Here is a 23,990-nt window from a genome sequence, read left to right as displayed (position 1 = left end):
CAAAATAAAATGGGTGGTGACGACGTCCACATTGTGATGAGATTCTCCTCCATCTTCTTGTTGTTTACCATTTTTTTTAATCAATATGTTTTACAAATATGTTGTCATTGTACGGGTTTCAAAGGCAAGTAATCAATTTTGTTACATTTGAGATGACCTTTTTCAGTTAAATTTTTCGTGATTACAGTTCATGGTCTTCTAATAAATACTTAATTGTTTTTCTACTTCATGAATCCCCATATAATTTTTATGACATTTTTATGTGACATAATTTCCCTTTGTATTGCCGAATTTCGGCAGCAAAATTTCCATCACGTGCTGCGAGCACATTGATCCCGCCAAACTCACATGACAAAGAAAGTCAAACAAAGCCACCAAAATATATTCACGCATTGTATGTCTGTATGTATCGTATATATACTCACTTTGTATTTCCGGCCAAGCCATCGCCGGGCAAGAATTGTTCCATTTCTTGGGGTGCATGTTTGCCACCGCTATCCTAAAATTTGGACAATTGAACGAAGAGAACAAAAAACAAACAAAGAAGAAACATTAATAAACAATTCGTATTAATTCAATTAAAATATGTTTAATAAATGTATTCTTTTTTTGTTTTTCTATTAAAAAATCTCCAACAATTCAATACAATAGACAAATTGTTATTGTTCTGTACTTACAGTTATGTTCACCATTTTTGCTGTTGTTGTTGTAGTTTTTCTTCAGTGGGTTTTGTAACTGGAAATATCCGGTTGAAAGAAATAAATGCTTTCACACAATTCTATTAAATGTTTCTTTTCGAATATTGATTGGTGATTTAATTGGTGGTGGCGTTGTATTGTTTTTTCCGCTATTTTAATAAGTTCCCAGAGTAGAACTTTTACTTTTTGTCAAGGTTTAAGGGCCGTTGTTTATTGGGAAAACTGCAAAAAAAATTGAGAAAATTTTGATTATATGGTTTCAATCGAAAATATTGATTTTTTAAAAGAAAGATATACGAGATATTTTACACAAATCAATTTTCGATTTATTCTGTGTCAAAAGTGCGATAATACGCTTCCTCTTCCAGGTTTCCTAAGCGGCTACCAAATGTCGGGCGAAAAAAAGTAAAAAATTGTTGTATTCTCTTTTATTAAAAGAAAAACTGATCAATAAGCACAACATCATTGAATAAAATGTAACAAAACAAATTGATCAACAGATAAAAACATTCAAAAAATGTATATTCAAAATAAATTTAAAATATTTAAAATCTTTTGGCCTTTTTTAGAAAACTATTTTAACAGGCAACTGTGTGAAAAGAAATACCCCTACATTTAAAATCAATTTAGGATATCGACAAATTTTAAATTTTTGAGGAAACTAATTTGCGATGAAAAATTTTTCGACATTTTGAAAAAAAAAATATTTTTTCATTGAGGGCCACTGTGCGAAAAGTAGAATACCTAAGTTAGAATGCACTCATAATATAAACATCTTATATTCGAAAATAGACATCTCGACATTTGATTTTTTACAAGAAATTGCAGCGATTTACCCATAAACTACTAGTTTTTATAAGTGGTTATATCTCGAAAATGGCTAGAACTACTGAGAACCTGTAAAGAAAGTCTTAAAGTCGGACGCGCCGACTTTATGATACCCTACACCACTTTACATATTTAGTAGAGCTCACATAAAAAAATAAAAGTTTTTATGCAAAATTTGTGAGAATTAAATCATACCAACTAGGATTATAGTTATAATTTAAAGTCCAAAGGAACTAATATATGAGAGGAATATCGGATAAAGATATATATAGGAGATATTTCCAAATCTGAACCGATCTTGATAAAATTTGGCAAAGGTATTTCTGGTATATTTCGTCGAATATCGCTACTACGAGTCCATTTTAAGATTGTGCAGGGCAAATTCAACAAATCAGATGAACAATATATATGGGAGCTATAGTTATATCTGAACCGATTTCCACCAAATTCCAATATACTTGTTTCTAGACTCAATTTGATCGTAAGTGCCAAATTCCATTTCATTTGGACTAATATTACACGTTTAGTGCACAATAAACAGCAAATCTGACGATGATATATATGGGAGCTATATCCAAATCTGAACCGATCTCGATAACATTTAGCAAGGGTATTTCTGAGTTGTATTTGTTATATTTCCCCAAATATCGTTGTTACACAGTGCATATTACGGCTGCGGAGGACAAAAATAACAAATCAGATGAACAGTATATATGGGAGCTATAGTTATATCTGAACCGATTTCAATTACATTCGGCATACTTATTTTCAAGCCCAATCTGGTCGTGTGTGCAAAAATCCATACTATTTGGGCTGATATTACACGTTTGGTGGACAATAAAAAGCAAATCGGACGAAGTTATATATGGGAGCTATATCTAAATTTTGACCGATTATCTCAAATTTCAATAGGGTTCGTCCTTCGTGCAAAATTTTATCTGGATCGAGCAATAAATGCGATCTGTACTTTGTTTACAAAAAAAACATGGACAGACGGACAGACGGACTGACATGCATATATCGACTTAGAATGTGATTCTATGCACATCATCAAAAGGAACTATTGGTCTATATCATTTCCTTTTGCATGTTACAAACAAATGCACAAAGACATAATACCCTGAAAATATAAATGGCACAAATGAGCAAAAATCGAGCCCAACACAACTTTTTCTCTGAAAAATAGCATTTTTTCGAAAATTGTATGACCATATTTTCCTTTTTCGAAAATTGCAATTCCATGACCTCTGAAATCTATATATATAAAAGGGGAATGAAACAACTGATTGACTGATCTAGGCCAAACGGCAGAAGCTAGAATCTGAAAATTTGGTACTAAACTTCCAAAATGGTACAATTTGGTATTATGTGATCGGCTAGAAATTTGGAATGAGAATCAAGTTTGATAAATAAGTTATTTATATATGAAGGTGGTGAACAGATAGTACATGAAATTTTGGAATGTGGGTCGCTGTTTATATGTAGCCTGGACATATGGAAGTGGTTCCGGGAATGTGTACCATAATTGTACGAAAAGCACTAAATGGTACTAAATTTGGTATTGAGTGAAGGGATAGGGATAAAATTCTGAGATTTGATAATTAGATCACTGATGGTAATGTGTTGAGAGATGTTGAGACAGTGGTTTGGAAATGCTTCCTATATTTGTACGAAAAGTACTAAATAGTACTTAATTTTTTATTGGGTGAAAAGATAGGGCTGAAATTCTGAAATTTGATACTGATGTATCTGTTGGAATCTGGGATTGAGATATGGAGGTGGTTTTGGAAATGTGTACTATAAATGTACGAAAAGTACTAAATTTGGTATTGGGTGAAAGAATAGTGCTGAAATCCTCAAATTTGGCATTGATGTCACTGTTGGTGTATGTGGTTAAAATATGTAGGTGTTTTGGAATTATGTACTATATTTTTTTCCAAAAGTACTAAGTGAAGAGGTTGAGTTGGAGTCACGAAATTTGAAATTGGGGTTTCTGTTGGTATCTAAGATTGAGATATAGAGGTGGTTTTGAAATGCGTAATATAATTGTTCGAAAGGTACTAAATGGTACTAATTTTGGATCACATTTGTTGTCTGGGATGGAAAGATGTAGATTTTTTCGGATATGCGTACTAAATGTTACTAAATTTGGTATTTAATGTAGCAAAAGGTTCCTAGTGTTTACATATGGACCGGTTGAAATAATTTTGGGTACAAAAATCAGATATGGGTCCATTTAGCAATGGTTTTACTAATATCCGCAACGGTACACTACATAACGAAAGATTTTGAAGACTTTTTGGTGTAAAAGTTAAAAATTTTTCCTATTATTCTTTCCGAAAAAGGAAATACTTCAATAATATATAAAACCTTGACAGTCTGAAATTAAGTACAGTATATGAAGTTTTTATTAACATTTTTTTGCATTTCGAGTACAAAAAAAAGGCCTAACATGAACTGTTGGAACGAATCTAAATTTTTAAGGTTAACTATTTTCTGATGAAGTAGCTGGCACTTGTTAGTAAAAATATATTTTTCCAGCCCGCTCATGACAAAATTTAGTTTTCTATTTAAGTTCATTCGCGGGATACAGAGGCGGGTGGAAACGGTTAAAAATCAAGCATTTTTTCAAGTTACTTCAAAATGTTGTTGAATTAGTTATAAAATTATATCTGAATAAAAAAACGTGTCATTTCATTTAGGCGTTGCAATAAGATTATCATATATTTTGTGATTATCGGTTTTTGTGATGTCACTTATTAAGCACCAAATTCGATGCTAATTGGTGTCATGTGATTGGATGTGGATTAGAGAAGTTTATAATTCTCAGAATGGTAAATTAATCCCAGAATAGACACATTCTGTAAATTGAAAACTTTATATGAATTCAATATACACCAATGTATTACAATAACCCAACTAACTCAATTGAGAAAAGTATATTTATTGTTTTTAATTTGTTAAAAAAACTGCCGCTAACCACTATTTTTAAATGACTTTTAATGACTTTCTTATGATATTTCATCTCCGGCCTCCATGACCTATTGATTAATTATAGACATAAATAGCAACTGGTTTTATAAAGAAATCGTATCATCGAAACGCAGACAAACGAAAAATCCCCCCTTTTGGAATAACGAATATGAATATAATTCGTCGAGACTTAAAAAAACAAAACCAAATCTTACGGAATTAATTATGAATCTATGCCAGACAACCACTTTTTTTTTTGGTTTGTCATCCACCAAAGTTGATTGAACTTTTAGAAATGGAAGTAGGAGAATGATGAAATATAAGCACGAATGTTAGTCACGTTTTTTTTCGATTTTTGCTTTCACAATTTTAATAGTAAACAAATAAAATCGCAGGTAAGTTGGGAGAACAATTTTGCCCCGGTTGAATTTTTAATACTCTGCAGAATGAGGAAAAATTCTATTATATAGGGAGGAAAAAATAAAAATTGGGGTACCAGTGTGTATGATGATGGTACATTTGTCAAATCCTGAAAATTTTTATATATTTTTGTATTTCCAATTATCCGAAATAGCGAACTAGTTCATATAACATAACCCCTCGATATTTGGTATTTTTATAATTTTAGCCCAAATTTCAACGGTTGCTAACTGCGAAATAACATATATGAATGTTGGCACTCATAGACATAATTATGGAAGTGCTTCTTTCAAAATGGCAGAGGAAATTAAAAGGTTGGGTTTACAAAGCAAAACGTAGCGCTCAAATGAATGGAAAAGAAAAATTTAAGAAAAATACCAATATTTTTGAAAAGTCGAAATGGTGCAACAAATATTTTTCTGTTACTGCTTAACAATCATAATAAAAATCCATATTCAGCTATTGAATATTTTTTATTTGCCACCACACGAGCCGATTTTCAACGTCTTTACAAAAAGTATCTTCCTTATATTTGACCATAATTCAATATTCAACAATTTTCAATAAAACAATTATGAATAATTAAGCATATGTTTTGTGCAAAATAAAAAATTATTGTTATACTTCCGTGGTGTTTTATTATACCCTCAGCCATATGGCTAGAGAGGGGGTATATAGGGTGAGATGAAGAAACTGCAACCAACTTCAGACTGCTGTCATTTCTAAGCCACTCGTCCGACAGCTGTTAAAATTATTCCAGTGACAGCTCATTATATTGTTTACAAGCGTACAAAATCATTTTGGGGAGAATTTTCCAGAAAAAAAAACTTATTTGTGATGGAATTCAAGCGTGATGGTGTGATTTCTTTATATTTGGCTGGAAAGCCACAAGTGACTATCGTTAGAGCACTCCAGCATTTAAATGCGAATAAATCTTTTGTGTATCGTAGCATCGCTCGTTACCGTGATACTGGTAGTATAGCCCGACGTCAAGGAAGACGAAAACAGGAACATCAGCAGAAATGGTTCGAAAAGTAAAGAAGCGAATTGATCGAAACCCGCGTCGCAGTGACCGAAAAATGGCTCGTGAGCTGAACATATCGCAATATTCCATTCGGCAAATATTGAAAAAATGAGCTCGGGGTAAAGCCATTAAAATTCCAAAAAGTCCAAGAACTTACACCGCAACAGAAATAATTGACTCAAAAGAGCTAAAGAGTTGCTTCGCATGGCCGAAAGTGGTGAACTGCCGAATTTGGTTTTCTCCGATGAGAAAACATTTGTTGTCCAGCAGTTTGCAAACGAACAAAATGATCGTGTTTACTTGCCAAAGAGGTCAGCTGAAAATGTGCAGCTTCAGTTGACCACCAGAACTCAAGCGCCGGCCATGGTGATGGCGTGGGCCGCCATAACAGCCGATGGTCGCTCTCCGCTCGTATTAATTGACCGCAGCATCAGAATAAATGTCGAATATTATCGCGAAAATATTCTGGAGGGTGTATTAAAGCCTTGGGCACGCAACAGGACTCAGCACGCGCCACCCAAGAATGGTTACAAAATGAGGTTCCTGGCTTCATTTCCAGCGCACAATGGCCATTAAAATCTCCCAATACCAATCCGTTGGACTATTGTGTCTGGAGTATTTTGGAAAGCAAGGTTGGCACTAAAAATACCAAAGTGTCGATCACCTTAAGCAAGCGCTTCGCCGGGAATGGGCCTAAATACCACAGAGCAACATTTACTATATTTAAATAATTGAACATTGGCTGAGGGTATAGATCTGTCGGCAAAACCGACTGATACTTTTTTATTTGTTTTTTTTTTTTTCATCTGATTGCAAATAATTTCAATTTACTTTCTGACAGAATAGGGACAACAGAAGACAAAAAAAATATTTAGGAGGTGGCTTTATTCTGCCTCCTGTTACTGTACCATGAGTGCACCAAACACTGCGACACTTAATTGTTGTCGCTGATCGGTAAATTTCTATTTATTTTGGGGTTCTCCCCAAAAATTTGTATAAATGAACCAAATTTATTTGAATTAAGCTCATAACATTGTCTGATATTTAATTAAATATTGTTGTGATTTTTGTTTATTTACCAATTAAGATGTTTGTCAAAAAAAAAACAAAGAATTAGACAAATATTTTCACAAAATTGACAAATTGAATTGTTTTCGATTTTTTGATTAAAACAATATGAAGGTATGATGTACACAAACATGTGTACATATGCATAGATTTGTATTTTATTTGAATCTTTGAGGTTTAATTAGTATTTATCGGCAAAATCAATTAGTGACATGGCAACAACATTTTTGGGTTTTATTGATTTTTCTCTCCAATTAGTTTGAAGTAGTTAGGGACATATATTTAGACACGACAAAAAAAAAACAAAAATTTAAAATTAATGGAAATTTGTTTTGAAATATATTTTTTTAGCTGGAAAGTTGTTTTACCCTCCATCCATTCATTCCATTTTCAACACGTCGGAGACCACATGAAGTATATAAATTAATGTTCGTCAGTTCAAATCAGAAAGGAGCACTCTCTATTAAAGATAGATATTATTCCTAGGATATTTGGTATTGAAAATGGATTATATCAGTTCATGTTTAGGTATAGACACTGTACGTTCTACAAATCAATATTGTGGAGGCTAATAAAAAATATTAAATTTAGGTACAATTTTTGAAGAGATTTCGAAGGTTTCGACACCATTTTCCAATTTCACCTTTGTCTGTTGAAATCACGAAAGAGCTCGCACTGTTAAAGATAAATATTATTCGTAGGATGTTTTGTATTGAAAATGGAAAATATCGAACCATGTTTTAGGTAATAGCCCCCACACAGCACATACCGTTCTAAATTTCGATATTATGGAGGTTTCTCTCTAAATTTTCAATCATATCAGCTGCAATTTGATATTTCTGGTTTTCTGTGGGTAAATTTACTCCCAAAGAAAAATATTCAATGTAGATTCAATTTATTATAGCCTACATTAAACGTTACCTCCTAATTTCCGGGATTTTGAAGGTTTCGGCACCATTTTCCAACCAACTATAATTTGTCATTTCGGGATCTTTTTGGGGTAGACTAACTTTACTCAATAGTACGCAATAGAAATATTTCACATTTGTTCTGTTCTAGAACTTACAATTTTTCTATTCGATATCATGAAGAGAAAATAGGTTATCATGGTAAAAAATTTTACATTCTTGTAGTTCTGAAACAGACCAATTTTTAGGGATTTTAAAGGTAGCCTATGGCGCAGTCGCGGTCTATAGATTTTCTACTACAGATCTTCAAGGAGAAGTTCTACTGATCCTTCATAAGATGATTTGCAGATATTTTATAAGATCATATACAGATCTTCTACATGAAGATGTACGAATTTTCTTCAAGATTTTCTAGGATTTCTCCTCTCTACCGTGTTGAAATCTACAGATCTATGACAATATCTACAGATCTTTTGTGAGAAGATCTTCAAGAAAATCTACAAATCTTCTAGCAGACGCACTTTAGACCTTCTTGTAGAAGATTTACCGATCTTACAAGAAATCTCGCCAGATCATCTATGAAAAGATCGAAAGATCTTCCATGAGGAAATTTTGGATTTTCTATGAGGGAATCTACATATCTTCTATGAGAAGCTATACCGATCATCTATGGAAGGATCTACAAATCTTCTGTGATAAGCTATACCGATCATCTATGAGAAGGTCTTCCAATCTTCTCGGAACTCTGCGGGACTTCTAGATGATTTTTTTATAAAAAAGAATTAAAGATTTATAGAACAAGATTTGCTGATCATCCAGGGAAAGCTCTACAGATCTTATAGATCTACAGATCTTCTAGGTATTCTTTATACATAACAGTTGAAAACGAAACGATTGAAGCCAAGTTTTGAAATTTGGAGTGGATGTGCGAGTTAAGACTGGCTTTTTTTTGTAAATTCGGTACCTTCCGATATTCGGATTTTTGACGATGTTTGCCACATTTTCTTACGGATTTGTCTAAAAATTGGTTTTTGTAGGTCATAATGGGTTCTAGCTCTGGTGGCGAAACATTGCATGTATAGGTCCACGTTTTCGTATAGCCCCCATATAACGATACCTCCCCATATTCGATATTTTTAGGTTTTTTTTTCCCAAATTTTCTCACGGATATCTCTAAAAATTGGTGTTTGTAGGTCATAATGGGTTCTAGCTCCGGTAGCTCAAGATTGTATTTGAAGGTCCACGTTTTCGAATAGCCCTCATATAACGGTACCTTCTGATATTCGCTATGTTGATGATTTTCGCCACATTTTTCCACGGATTTGTCTAAAAATTGGGATTTGTAGTTCGTAATGGGTTCTAGCTCCGGCGGCAGAACATTGAATATTTAGGTCCTCTTTTTCCTATAGCGCACATATAACGATACCCACCGATATTCGGTATTTTTATAATCCTACTCACATTTACCCACGAAATAGTTTAAAATTTGGTATTTAAGAAGATTTGGTAGATGACAATCCTTGAAGTATAAAATTGTCTATAGAGGTTCCCGTTGCTTTGTATAAAAATGTGTTCTTTACCCAAAGGTGGAGGGTATTAAAAGTTCGGCCCGACCGAACTTAATATTTTCTTATTTGTTATAGAATGCAATTGTAGGTTTCTTCTTCTTTAAAAGTAATTTTGAAGTCTTCCTTTCTATAGAAGGTTTTAGAAGGATATTCAGTAAAGTCTGAAATTATAGACGTCCCTTAAAGGACCCGTTTTCTTTAGAAGCCCTTTAAAAGACCTTTATTTCAGAAAAAAAGCCTTAAAGTCATGTCCACTATGGAAGATAATTACAAGAACATTCTTTCAAATTGAGAGCTTCAAAAGGTTCCACTTTCAATATAATGCCTTCAAGCGAGTATTTTTTCCTATAGAAGACCTTTAAAATACCTTTAAAATATCTGTCTATAGAAATTCCATAAAATTTACTTCATGTATAGAATACCTATATCTATAAATAAAAATATTATCGATCCTGGAAAAGTGATCGTATCTAGAAGTTCCCGATTTATTGTGAACTGATACAGTGCCTTTTAATATTTATAAATGCGTCAGTATCCATCCCGTGAGATTAATGGCCAAAGTCCAATTGAAAAAAAAAACCTAAATGTTAGAGATAATATGCAAATATAAAATGTATTTAAAGGCTCATAAAATCGTATCTATTAATCATGAATTAGATACGACAAACCGAAAACAAAAAACTACATAAATTTGTAATGCAAATTTTTGTGACACTGGCATTTTATCAAAAAAAATGGTTTTTTTTTTTATAGAACATATCACACCAATTAGTCACCATTAAAAATAAAACAACAATGTGATATGGGGACAGAAGGCCACAAGATATATATCTCATGGTCGCTCACTCTGCTACCACCAACAACTATCAATGGGAATGGCTAAATGGGCCAAACTAAAATTAGATTAAAATAGGAAGCGCCCATTTTCAATTGGTGATAGTGGCCAATCAACGAAGATGAGAAGAATGAAAGAAAAACGTGATCGCTTGCCATTTTTTGTATGGCGTTGGCGGTGGCGGTGGCGTCATAAAAGTACATAAATGGCAATGTATTGGAAAAAAGACAAAATGTCCATTGAAAATTTTAAATCATATTGATTGGGTTCTAAATGCATTTTATGCTCTTTGGGGCCTGTCAAGTTTATGTGTCTTTGGACACTTTATGTATGTTATATCCGCACGTGTTCTATGTAAAGAGAATGTAAATTTTCTCTTACGCTCCGACGTAATAAAATAAAAATCAAAGTCTAATTGACAATTGTAGAAACATGAAAATAGTATTGCATAAATCGAAAACGAATAGTGTTCATTCATTGGGCCACTATTTCGAAAGTGAGAAGGCATCGTATTATTGCATAATATTACTTATTATAATTTGCGCGCTTTTTTCGCTTTCCATTTTAGTTGTCCGGAGAAATTGCTTGGAAAATTTTAATTAAGACTTAAATAAAACAAATACAAAAAAATGCTACCACGCACACTTATTCTGTTATTTTAATGGAAAAAAGAGAAGCCAGAATTGATTTAATATTCTAATGTGATTTGCGAATATAACAGCAAATAAAAAGCAAGTAAGCAAAGGCATAGACGTGCGGGGCCGACTATGTGATACCCTACAACACTACAATATGTTGGAAGCCTCGTTATGCCCAAATCTATTTTGGAAGATTCCGTTTTTTATACCCTCCACCATGGGTAGGAGGGTATATTAACTTTGTCATTCCGTTTGCAACACCTCTAAATATTCGTCGTAGACCCCATAAAGTATATATATTCATAATCAGCATAAAATTCTAAGACGATTTAGCGATGTCCGTCTGTCTGTCTGTCTGTCCGTCTGTCTGTCTGTCTGTCTGTCCGTCTGTCTGTCTGTCTGTCTGTTGAAATCACGATAGAGCCCACATTATTTGACGTAGACCTTTGAAATTTGGCACAAGTGTGTGTATTGTCTCTAGGATGGTTGGTATTGAAAATGAGATATATCAGTCCACGTTCTGGTATAGTCCCCATATAACGGTACCTCCCGATATTCCGTATTTTGATGATTTATGCCACATTTTTTCACGGATTTATCTGAAAATTGGTATTTGTAGGTCATGACGGGTCCCTGAGCGTGTGGCAAAACATTGCCTGTATAGGTCCACTTTTGGTATAGCCCCCATATAACGGTACCTCCCGATATTCGGTATTTTGATGATTTATGCCACATTTTTTCACGGATTTGTCTGAAAATTGGTATTTGTAGGACACAACGGGTCCCTGAGCGTGTGGCAAAACATTGCATGTATAGGTCCACGTTCTGGTATAGTCCCCATATAACGGTACCTCCCGAAATTCGGTATTTTGATGATTTATGCCACATTTTTTCACTGATTTGTGTAAAAGTTGGTATTTGTGGGTCATAATGGGTCCTAGTTCGTGTGGCGAAACATTGTAATTATAGGTGCACGTGTTGGTGAAGCCCCTATATAACGGTACCTCCCGATATTCGGCATTTTAATGTTTTTTGAAACATTTCTTCTAATGTTCTTTTACCCTAGGGTGGAGGGTATTAAAAGTTTGGCCCGGCCGAACTTAATGTTTTTTTACTTGTTAAATAATGTAATAGAGCGCTTCAAAGATGTTAGCCTTAGTTTTTGACCAGGGGCATTTGTCTAATATATACAATCCCCGTGGTGTTGATAGGCATTCAAAAATATTTCACACGAATGTTGTGGTCCATTTTACAGCTAAATATGGTAAATGGTCATCCAAAATGCTAGACTCCATCCTTGGCGATTGGTTTTCAATTGTGACCTGTAGAGCGACTGCAACATCAGGAAAATGTTTTTTTTTTTTTTTTTGATCCACCCTAACTCTACCCCCTACCACCCTGCAACATCAGGAAAGTGTTATTTTTATTTATTTATTTATTTTTTTTTTTTTTTTGATCCACCCTAACTCTACCCCCGTGCAAAATTTCTTGAGGATCGGACGATAAATGCGACCTGTATATATTACCCTCAACAAATAGTGTTGCGGGGTGTAGAAAAACTTTAGAATATTTACAATTCAAAATTGTAAGTCAAATTGGTAGGCTTCTGCGCAGCCCTAAACTCTAACTCCATGCAAAATTTTGCGTCGATTGGTCTATAATATTTTCTGTTTTTTCTGTTTTTGGTCCATTTTAACCTCTTAATATTTTGCTATCATCTCCAAAAACCATAGGGTTCTATTCTGACCCTGACGGACAAACATAGCTAGATCGACTCAGCCCGGCGAGATAGGAAGCTTCATATATAGTTTCCTATGTCGGGGACCAATATTTCGAGGTGTTACCTAATTTTTGGCCCAATCAAACTTATAATAACCTAACACATATTGTTGTAGGGTATAATCAGTTAAGTTTGAATAACCTCCACAATTGGGTATATCCGTTAACTGTTGGCCATACCAAAATGTGGTAGAACATTTTTATAAAAAAAATCTCTAGATGTTAAGGGAGGGCATTTTAAAAACTAAATAACCAATTTTAAAAATTATGAGGGCTATACCAATACTCAATACCAACTTTAGTACCATTTAGTACTTTCGAACCACTATAGTACGCATTGCCGAAACCACCTCTATATGTCCAGGCTACACATGAATAGCTACAAATTCCAGATTTCACGCACTATCTCTTCAAAATTGTACCAAATATGGTACTATTTAGTACTTTTCGTGCACTTTTTTTCCAAACCACCTTTTTATCACAAATCTACCACCAACAGGGAGTCCAATACAAGATTTCAAAATACAAGCTTCATCCTTCTCCTAAACCCAACTGTTCCAAATTTAGTACCGCTAAGTACAGTTAGCACACATTTCCAAACCCCACTTTTATATATCAAACTTGCTTTCCAACCTGGATTCTCATGTCAAACTTGAAAGCTCTATCCCTTCACATAATACCGAATAGTACATTTTAGAAGTTTAGTGCCATTTTAGAACTTTTCGTAACCTTTGTTTTCACATAATACCGAATGTTACCATTATAGATGTTTAGCACAATTTTAGAAATTTACGTAACTTCATGTTCGTAACATGTTCAAATTTCCAAAAACCCGTTGGTACATCTATCCTGCACTACTCCATCAGTGACTCTAATTCCAAATTTAGTTTTACGTACATTGTAGTACTTTTCGTGACAGTTTAAATTCGTTCAATTTAGGCCCATAATTTATACGTGTTAACCCTACGCTCCTTTTTTTACGAAGAAGCCAGGCGCCAAACAAGTAGGAAGGAAATAAGGAATAAATTTGAAAAATTCCGAAAAATACCGCTTAAATGAAACCCGTTAAATGGGGGCTATTACTAATTTTAAATATAATTTGCAGCAATTCCGGTCCATACTGTCTCTAAAATCATAAAAATACCGAATATTGGGAGGTACCATTATATGGAGGCCATACGAAGACGTGAATCTGCATACGAAATTTTTTGCCATAGGTTGTAGTACCCATTAAGATCTTCAAATAAGAAATTTAAGACCGTTCCGGTGAATAATACCGAACATTGAGAAACACCGTTATAGGGGGCCTTAAGAAAACGTGGACTGATATGGCCCATTTACGAACTTGCCTACTGGCAAAATACACATTTGTGCAAAATTTTAGCCTTCTATCTCAATTCATTCAGACAGACGGGCATAGCTAAATCGACTAAGAAATTTACGCTGAAACAGAATATATATACTTTGTAGGGTCTATCATAAACATTTCGAGGAGTTACAAACGGAATGCCAAAGTTAATATACCCTCCCTAGAAACGTTTTATGTATTCTCACTTTTACTAAGTCAACAAAAATTCACACTTGTAAACATTTTCCTTAAGGTCAGATTACACATCATGCTAGAGTCATATGTAGAGTAAAATTTTCCACACTTATCATTACCCTTTCCATAGCATACTTTCAGACGCTCTCCATATTTGTTAAACCTTAAAAGTATAGTATAATTTAATATTTATATAGTTATATATTGTATGGTGTATAATTTACAAAGCATTTTTTTACCTTAAAAAATTGTAGGAAGCGCTCAAAAGTATACTATAATTTTTTAAAAATAAAATCTCAAAAAGTCTTAATAAAAACATCACAGAATCTTTAAATTAGTGTTTATATTGGAACAGAATAAACCCCAAATATATAATATCTGAAATATTCTGTGTTTCAGAACATCTTGAAGAATAATTCTGCCGAGACAACATGGATATCTTTATAAAGGGTATGCCTCCACCCAAGCCTTCCCCAATAGGTGTGCCATATAAAAATAAGATTTTGATTCCATTTGTACGTAACATCCTTATTCTTTATATAAACAATAATTGAAAAATCTCAAAAAAATTAAAACATTTTTAACCTGGTCAAGGTCGAGAGACCATAATTTTTGTTAATGCGTTGCAAATTTTCAAAACAATACCATGAAGCCCATCTAATATTTCAAAATTAGACACATGAAATCATAAAATAATAATATGCATTTCCTCATGCCACATTGTGTTTCTATTTTTATGATTTTCACTCTGGTCGACAAAAAAAAATTAATGACCAAAAAATAACTCGTGTCTGGATGGGTGTGAAAAAATCTAAAAAAAAAACTGCCGAAAATTTCATTGATATCTTGCCAAACATCGAAACAAAAACGATTATACATACATAAATACATACTTACAACATTGTAGCTAAACACTTTTCTATTTTTTTATTTCCCGCCACTACAAATTTATTATTTTTTCGTGGTTTTTATAGCAGAGAAAACCTTTCATATGCTTAAATAAATTCCTATATATTATTCATTTTTATTATTTCACCAATGGCGACGTTTCGCCAATGGAGAAGCACTTATTTTTTAAAAACAATACATTAAATCAAATTTTTAAAAATATAAAAATATAACTTACAACAATTATTATTATAGTATTTCGTCGAGTACACGATGTTAACAACACAAAAACCTTACTATTACCATTTCGAATGATCACAGTTTAAAAACTGTGCCCAACGACATTTGTCACTTTCCACAGTAGCGGCACAACCGTACATTCCGCTAAATGCTGATGCAATAGACTTTGATGATTTCTTAAAGAAATACAATAAAACGACAACTACCTGAAGACACCAATTCATTCAGATAGACAATAACAAATGGAGGTGTATCAACAGGTATATGAAGAGAGAGAGAGTGTGGGAAAGAGAAAAATCAACTACAACCTTAATGAGTATGAGTACGAAATTGTTTCGAGGTTATCGTGAACAAACAACAAAAACAAAACATGCAAACCGAACAGATACTGAACATGTTACGCACACCATTTTTTTCATCGAAAAAGATAGCCGAAAATATATTTCCAAATAAAATTAGAACGATTGATGTCGTCATTATATTCCAAATAAATATAAAAACGTAAATGGCCAACGCTATTGAATGAACTGGAAAAGTATTTCCAAAAAAATAATAATAATAACAAATTGTTATTGTTAGGTGAAATTTGAAATATGCAGTTTGTTTTTCTTATCAAATTCATCGAGAAAACAGATGTTCGCCAAAAATAATTGAAGGTTAATTCAATGGGCTTATTAGATCTAGGGGGTAAACCTTATGCGTTTATATACAACCTTAGAAGGATATACATGCCCGCTCAGCTGATGTTCGTTTATGCACATATACACAAACAAAAAATGCAAAAAAAAAATAGCCAAAAATTATGAATCAAAAAAGCTAAGTGGGGAAAATTGAACCGAACTTTTAATACCCTCCACCATTGGGTAAAGAAAACATTTTTAGAAGTACCTGAATTCAAACGTATTCCACCTTAAACTTCAAATACCCGTTTGGATAATACTCTTAAACTTTTCAAAAAATCCATAAAGTTGAACAATTTCGTGGTAAATGTGACTAGGAATATTAAAATACCGAATATCCGTGTGTATCGTTATACGTGATCTATACCAAAACGTGGACGTATGTATACTATGTTCCACTATCGGAGCTATAAATCCGTGGAATCATTATATTTGGCAGGAAAATCATCAGAATACCGAATGTCGTGAGGTTATGTGGGGGCTATACAAAAACGCGAACCTATACAGGGTAAGATGAAAAAACTGCAACCAACTTCAGACTTCTGTCATATTTAAGCCACTCGTCCGACATCTGTTAAAATTATTCCAGCGACAGTCCATTATATTCTTTACAAGCGTATAAGAGCATTTTGGTGAGAATTTTCCAGAAAAAAAGTTATTTGTGATGGAGTTCAAGCGGTATAGTGTAATTTCTTTATATTTGGCTGGAAAACCACAAGTGGTTATGTTTAGAGCACTCCAGCATAAATGTGAATAAATCTTTTGTGTCTCGTACCATCGCTCGTTACTGTGATACTGGTAGCATAGCCCGACGTCAAGGAAGTGGGCGGAAGAAGAACAGCAATATCAGCAGAAATGGTTCGAAGAGTAAAGAAGCGACTTGATCGAAACCCGCGTCGTAGTGGCCGAAAAATGGCTCGTAAGCTGAACATATCGCAATATTCAATTCGGCAAATATTGAAAAATAGGCATTGAAATTCCAAAAAGTGCAAGAACTTACACCGCAACAGAAAGAAAATAGAATCAAAAGAGCTAAAGAGTTGCTTCGCTTGGCCGAAAGTGAATTTGGGTTTGTAGACAAACAAAATGATCGTGGTTACTTGCCAAAGAGGCCAGCTGAAAATGTGCACCAGAACTCAAGCGCTGGCCATGGTGATGGTGTGGGCCGCCATAACAGCCGATAGTCGCTCTCTGCTCGTATTAATCGACCATGGCATCAGAATAAATGCCGAATATTATCGCGAAAATATTCTGGAGGGTGTATTAAAGCCTTGGTCACGCAAACATTTTGCCCGCAGACTCTAGACATTCCAACAGGACTCAGCACGCATCACCCAAGAATGATTACAAAATGGGCACCAAAATCTCCGGATACCAATCTGCTGGACCAATGTGTCTGGAGTATTTTGGAAAGCAGGGCTGGCACTAAAAAACACCAAAGTGTCGATCACCTGAAACAAGCGCTTCGCCGGGAATTGGCCAAAATACCACAGAACAACATTCGGTCAGCGTGTGACAGTTTCATTGGCCGTTTGCAGGCCATAATTCGTGCCAATGGTGACCAATTCGAACAAATCTGAACTTATTCTAAAACTTGATGCTATTTCCGACATATTTTGCTTTCATTCAATAAAATTTAAAAAAAAAAAATGTAAAAATTATGGCATTTGACTTTGTTGCAGTTTTTTTTTTATCTCACCCTGTACATATCATCAACCGATTTTGGGGTAATTGTGCACCAAATGTTGAATATCAGGCACATCCAACCGAATTCAGTCTAGAAGCAAGTACATCAAATTTGGTGAAAATCGGTTGAGATATAGCCATAGCTCCCATTTATATGTTTCATTCGATTTGGTGTTAAAGTTCCTCACATGCATAATATGCACTCCACAACAATGATATTTGATACCGGACAGCAGATACAGCACGAAAATACCTCTGCCAAATTGTTATATACTCTTCATCCGATTTTACGTTTATTGTCCCCATATATGTAATATCTGCCAAAATTGGACAGATTTTTTCATATTCAACCGAATTGTACCATTTACTGAAACTCGTTTGTTGAAAATCGATTCAGACTTGGATGTAGCTTTTTTTTTTTGTTACAGGAGCTCTACTAAATACGCATAGTGGTGTAGGGTATCACAATTCGTTTGTAAACGTGCTATTATTGGTCTATTCCAGAACTGCAAGAATGTAAAATTTTTCAATGCGATAACCGATTTCCCTTTATGATGATATCGGTAAAAAAAAAATTGCAAAACTAGTAGATTCTCATTCAAACACAAAATATTCACATACTAATTGTAAACACCCTATTAAAAAATAAATACACAATTATTGATATGTCAACAACCCAGTAAACAATTTCTTCCGACTGCTCTGATTTTAGATTTTTTTCCGAAATTTCTGACGTTTTTTTCAGAAATTTCTGATAGAAATTGGTCCGATTTTCTAAACGTTTTTTTTTAGAATTTCTGCACATTTTCCTGTGTTTTTAAGCGAAAAAAACTCGAAAAATGTACAAACGGAGAGAGTAGATTGTCTATTGCTCTGGCATATTCTCTCCCACAGGTAAACGGATGGTGGTGGTTTGACACATTCTCTCCCATAGTAGTTGTTGTTGTGATCATTCATTTCAAGATCTCAACAACAACAAAGCGCAAAGCAAAAATGCTATTTGTTATTGTGAACTGTTAGATTTTCCGTTGTAAACATGTGCGTTTTGTTGTTGTTGTGAATCAGCCTCTTTCTCTTTCGTTCCCAAAAGAATATGATGGAAAAGAACTATAGTTCTTGTTTAGCAGTTGAAACAGAAACGTGCTACTGTATGTTATGTTCCTAATAAAAATAATATTTATAATGTAAATGTATTATAGATGTAATATTTAAACTACATTTTTACGAAACCCGAAATAAATTGTTTGTTTTTTAAATAAATATGTGTTTTTTTTTTCATTTTTTTTCGATATTTCTTCCGAATTCTGAACGATTTCTTTCAGAAAATCGGAACTTTCTTCCGAATTCTGAGCGTTTTTTTTTTCAGAAAATCTGAATTTTATTCCGAATTTTCTTTCGAATTCTGACCGATTTCTTTTAGAAAATCTGAATATTCCGCCGAATTTCCAGACGAATTCTGCCCGATTTCTTTCAGAAATTCGGAGTTGTCCTCCGAATCTTTTCCGAAAATCTAATTTTTTCTCCTATTTTTTCAAGAATTTTCACCGAATTCGTCCAGAAAATCTAATATTTTTTCAGATTTTTTTCAGAAAATCTTTCCGAATTCGGTGACCACGTCCATACAACTTTCGTACCGAAATCGGAAGGAATTCGGAATCAGAATCGGACATTTTTTCAGAGATTCTGACAGAAATCGGACCGAATTCGGCAAAAATTGTTTACTGGGAATTGGTATCTGCTATCTATGGAAAGATTTGTGCGATTTCCCTTTACCCCACACAAATTAGCGTAACAAACACATGGTACAACTGAAAGTTGTAATACCTAAATGTCATATTTTATGAATCCCGACATTTGAACAAAAAGTCGAAATATCTTTTTGCTTTGAAAACAATTATAATTCCAATCGATACTTTTCATAGCACAATTAAGTCAGCAGCTGTTAGATAACTTTTTTTTATTTTAAAGTAAAAAGTACATACAATGATCACAGTTTTGTTATAAAATAAAAAACTGCATTGTAATACAAAAAAAGTGTCATAATGTGTCCACTTTGTCATTGATCGTCTTTGATCGCTAGAGGTATGCCAGAGGTTGCCTTCATTAGTGCCAAACTGCCAAAAATTTATCAATGGCTAGCGCAGCGCTATGAGAAGAAGACAATGCGACTACACGTGACATTCAAACCGAAATAGACGCGTAAGTGGACTTTGGCTGCAGTATCACACTTTGAGGGTGGGAATTTCGTTTAAAATAAGACGACGCCAATCGAATTTTTCGTTAGACGCCGTCTGATTTCAGATAACTTGCGAAGGAATTTCTTGACACATTTGATTTAAATGATTTTCTTTTTTCGTAGCAATCTATTTAGATCTATGACAATATAACGCTTTTTTGTCTTCTTTGACATTCTTATTTTACACACTTTTATTCAGGGAAGAATGATGGCAAACATGTTGCTCCACTGTGCTATTTTTTTCTGAGGTGGTGAAAGAAAGACACTGATACATTTTTTTGCAGTAACATCATTTACCATGAGACAATTGGTTGGTAATTATAAAACAGAAGGTTTCTTATTGAACACGTGGAAGTGGAGTTCTCCTAAGTTTTTTAAAATGTTAAGCGAGTACTTAAAATTCAAAATAATTTTTTAATGTCTATATTTTTAGAGGAGAGCTAAGCTGAGCAAAATAATATAAAGAGAGTGTTTAAGAGAAAATTAAAATTGCATTTTTTCATTATATTTTACAACGCCTACTGGTGAAACACTGCGACGTTTAGCCGCTCTCCTCGAAGAGACTGGCACAACTAAAGATGCTGCCTGGCGTGGCAGACCCCGGAGTATCCGTTCTTTAGAGAATATTGCTGCTGTAGCCGAGGATGTCATGGAAGCGCCGTCGACATCCACAAGACGACGTGCAACGCAAATGGCGGTCGACGGTCTTTACAGCGAACTTTGGTACAAGATTTGAATATGTTTCCGTACAAGTCCAAATTGTGCATCAGCTGTCAGTTGCAGACCGCCAATCGCACCTAACATACGCTCAAGCCATCCTCAATCACCACCAAGAAGAAGATGATTTTTCATCAAAAATAATCATTAGTGGTGAGGCCCTTTTCCATCTTAACGGGTACGAACATAAGCAAAATTAACGCTTCTGGGGCACTGAAAATCCGCCTGTAACCCCGAAGAGTCATAACACCTGATGGAATTCAAGCGTGATAGTATGATTTCTTTATATTTGGCTGGAAAACAACAAGTGGCTATCGTTAGAGCACTCCAGCATTTAAATGTGAATAAATCTTTTGTGTCTCGTACCATTGCTCGTTACCGTGATACTGGTAACGTAGCCCGACATATGCCAAGGAAGTGGACGGAGGAAAACCGCAACATCAGCAGAAATGGTTCGAAAAGTAAAGAAGCGCCTTGATCGAAATCCGCGTCGCAGAGGCCGAAAAATGACACGTGAGCTGAACATATCGCAATATTCCATTTGGCAAATAGTGAAAAATTAGCTCGGGGTAAAGTCTTTGAAATCCCAAAAAGTGTAAGAACTTACACTGCAACAGAAAGAAAATTGACTCAAAAGAGCTAAAGAGTTGCTTCGCTTGGCTGAATTTGGTATTCTCCGATGGGAAAACATTCGTTGTGCAGCAGTTTGTAAACAAATAAAATGATCGTGTTTACTTGCCAAAGAGGTCAGCTGAAAATGTGCACCTTCGGTTGGCCACGAGAACTCAAGAGCCGGCCATGGTGATGGTGTGGGCCGCCATAACAGCCGATGGTCGCTCTCCGCTCGTATTAATCGACCATGACATTAATATAAATGCCGAATATTATCCCGAAAATATTCTGGAGGTGTATTAAAGCCTTGGGCACGCAAACATTTTGGCCGCAGACCTTGGACATTCCAACAGGAATCAGCATCATCGCCCTCAGCACGCGCCACCCAAGAATGGTTACATAATGAGGTTCCTCGCATCATTTCCAGCACACAATGTTCACAAAAATCTCCGGATACCAATCCGTTGGACTATTGTATCTGGAGTATTTTGGAAAGCAAGGTTGGCACTAAAAATACCAAAGTCTCGATCACCTCAAGCAAGCGCTTCGCCGGGAATGGGCCAAAATACCGCAGGGCAACATTCGGGCAACGGTTTCATTGGCCGTTTGAAGACCATAATTCGTGCAAAAAGTGATCAATTCGAATAAATCTAAAATTTGATGCTATTTCCATTTTTTGATTTCATTCAATAAAATTGAAAAAAATGTACAAATTATGGCTTTTGACTTTGTTGCAGTATTTTTATCTCACCCTGTATGTAAGCCAATATTGAAGTTTTCTGAGAGATAGAATACTTTCCAGACAGACATTGTAGGAATACATAAAAATATCTTTCAATGGGTTATATAAAAGGGTTCTGGAATTGGAAGATCTTCTACAGACAGAACACAGTTTTAGTTTTTCTTCAACGCGAAAAAAAACTACCAGATATCTCCAGTACATATAAGACAATACATGACTATAGACAACTTTTTCAGAACTCAAAACATAATTAAATTGAATTACATACCCAAACATTAAAATATTATGTTTTTACCAGAAAAAAGGAAGTACCTCTTACCTGTAAATAAACAAAAAAATAAATTTATTATTGCAAAAACAAATAAAATTATTTGAAGTTATATTCAAAATTTAATTCAAAGTAATTACTTTTTATATTAATTATAATTCTAAATATTTATTTATTTCATTTTAAGTTTTTGTCAACCATAGATATATAAATATATGATATTTTGTCAAAATGTCAGCCAAATGATTTTGTCATGCATAGAATGTATGCATGCAAGAGACTTTTGTTGTTTTCTAAAATAGAATTTTTGAAAATTTTTATTTAAAACGTAGAATAATACATTTATTTATTTTTATTTATGTTTTTTTTTTTTTTTTTTTGCACAAAATATGAATTGTAAAATTTTCCTCTTCTAAAACAATAATAATGACCACAATATAATTGCGAAAAATTTCATTTCATATTTTTTTGCATTTGTCTCGAAACATTTCAAACAGATAATGGACGTCATTCAAATTCATCCAAGCATTGACACCTAAAATGTATTGTAACAATTAGTGAACAAACAACAAAGACATCAACAACAAAAAAGCATTACAATCATGTGTTGTTCTAACCGAGCAGATGATTGAACTATCTACCGCCTGCCAACCATCCAGCCATACGAGTAAAACAAAAACAAACAAAAAAAGTAAAACGTCAGGAAATTGCGTAGTACTAAAGTGAGATTAGGATCGAAAAAATACAAACAATACTACTGAGATTGACATATTTTATTTCAAATGCCAAAACATTGAACATTAGGTCACATTTTTGTGATGTGATGGAGGGCAAACGACATCCTGTCGGCATTTCTTTGGAGAATGAATTTGAAATAGGGTTGTTCCGGTTCCTAATATTTTATTCCTCGGATGAGATTCTAGAATTAAATTTGTTTGCCAAATTAATATTTGGAAACAGGTGGCTTGTACCGGTAGCAGGTTGTTTGAACGCTAAAAGTACTATTTTAATTTCGGGTTCAATTAATACTTCTTAAACCAGTTAAGAAAGTTTTAAAGAAGGACGGGGCGACTTTTTGATACCCTACACCACTTACATATTAAGTAGAGCCTCACATAACAAATAAAAGTTTTTATGGGGAATTTGTGAGAATTGAATCATACCAACTATGATTATACTTATAATTTAAAGTCCAAAGGAACTAATATATGGGAGGAATATCCTCCTCTGAATCGATTTGTACTAAATTTTCCAAGGCATTTGTGCCTTTCAGCTAGGGCTTATATTACCTTTAAATCTGATAAAAATATATATGGGAGCTATATACAAATCAGAACCGATCTCGATAAAATTTGGCAAAGATATTTCTGAGCTGTATTTGATACATTTCCCCGAATATCGATACTATAAGGTGCATATTACGGCTGTGAAGGACAAATTAAAAAAATCGGATGAACAATATATATGAGAGTTATAGTTACATCTGAACCGATTTTCACCAAATTTGACATACTTGTTTCTAGACTCAATTTGGTCGTAAGTGCCGAATTCCATCCCATTTGGGATTATATTACACGTTTGGTGCACAATAAAACGAAAATCGGACGGAGATATATATGGGAGCTATATCTAAATTTTG

General features: G+C 34.1%; 1 protein-coding gene across 1 annotated transcript in view; it reads right to left on the bottom strand.

Annotated features, from left to right (window-relative positions):
• The window catches only part of LOC101889808 (proton-coupled amino acid transporter-like protein pathetic), a 70,365-nt gene that overhangs the window by 23,963 nt on the left and 22,412 nt on the right, over positions 1-23,990 (bottom strand). The window contains exons 2-3 of the mRNA XM_059131598.1: positions 678-920; positions 426-499 (exon numbers count right to left, since the gene is read on the bottom strand). Coding sequence (XP_058987581.1) covers positions 426-499; positions 678-692 — 89 coding nt within the window. The 5' untranslated portion in view covers positions 693-920. The remainder of the gene's footprint in view (positions 1-425; positions 500-677; positions 921-23,990) is intronic.

Source organism: Musca domestica, unplaced genomic scaffold (assembly GCF_030504385.1).
Source record: "Musca domestica strain aabys unplaced genomic scaffold, Musca_domestica.polishedcontigs.V.1.1 9, whole genome shotgun sequence".
In the NCBI taxonomy this organism is placed as follows: Eukaryota; Metazoa; Arthropoda; class Insecta; order Diptera; family Muscidae; genus Musca; species Musca domestica.
The sequence above is the reverse complement of the archived record's forward strand: the minus strand, read 5'-3'. Positions and strand labels throughout refer to the sequence as shown.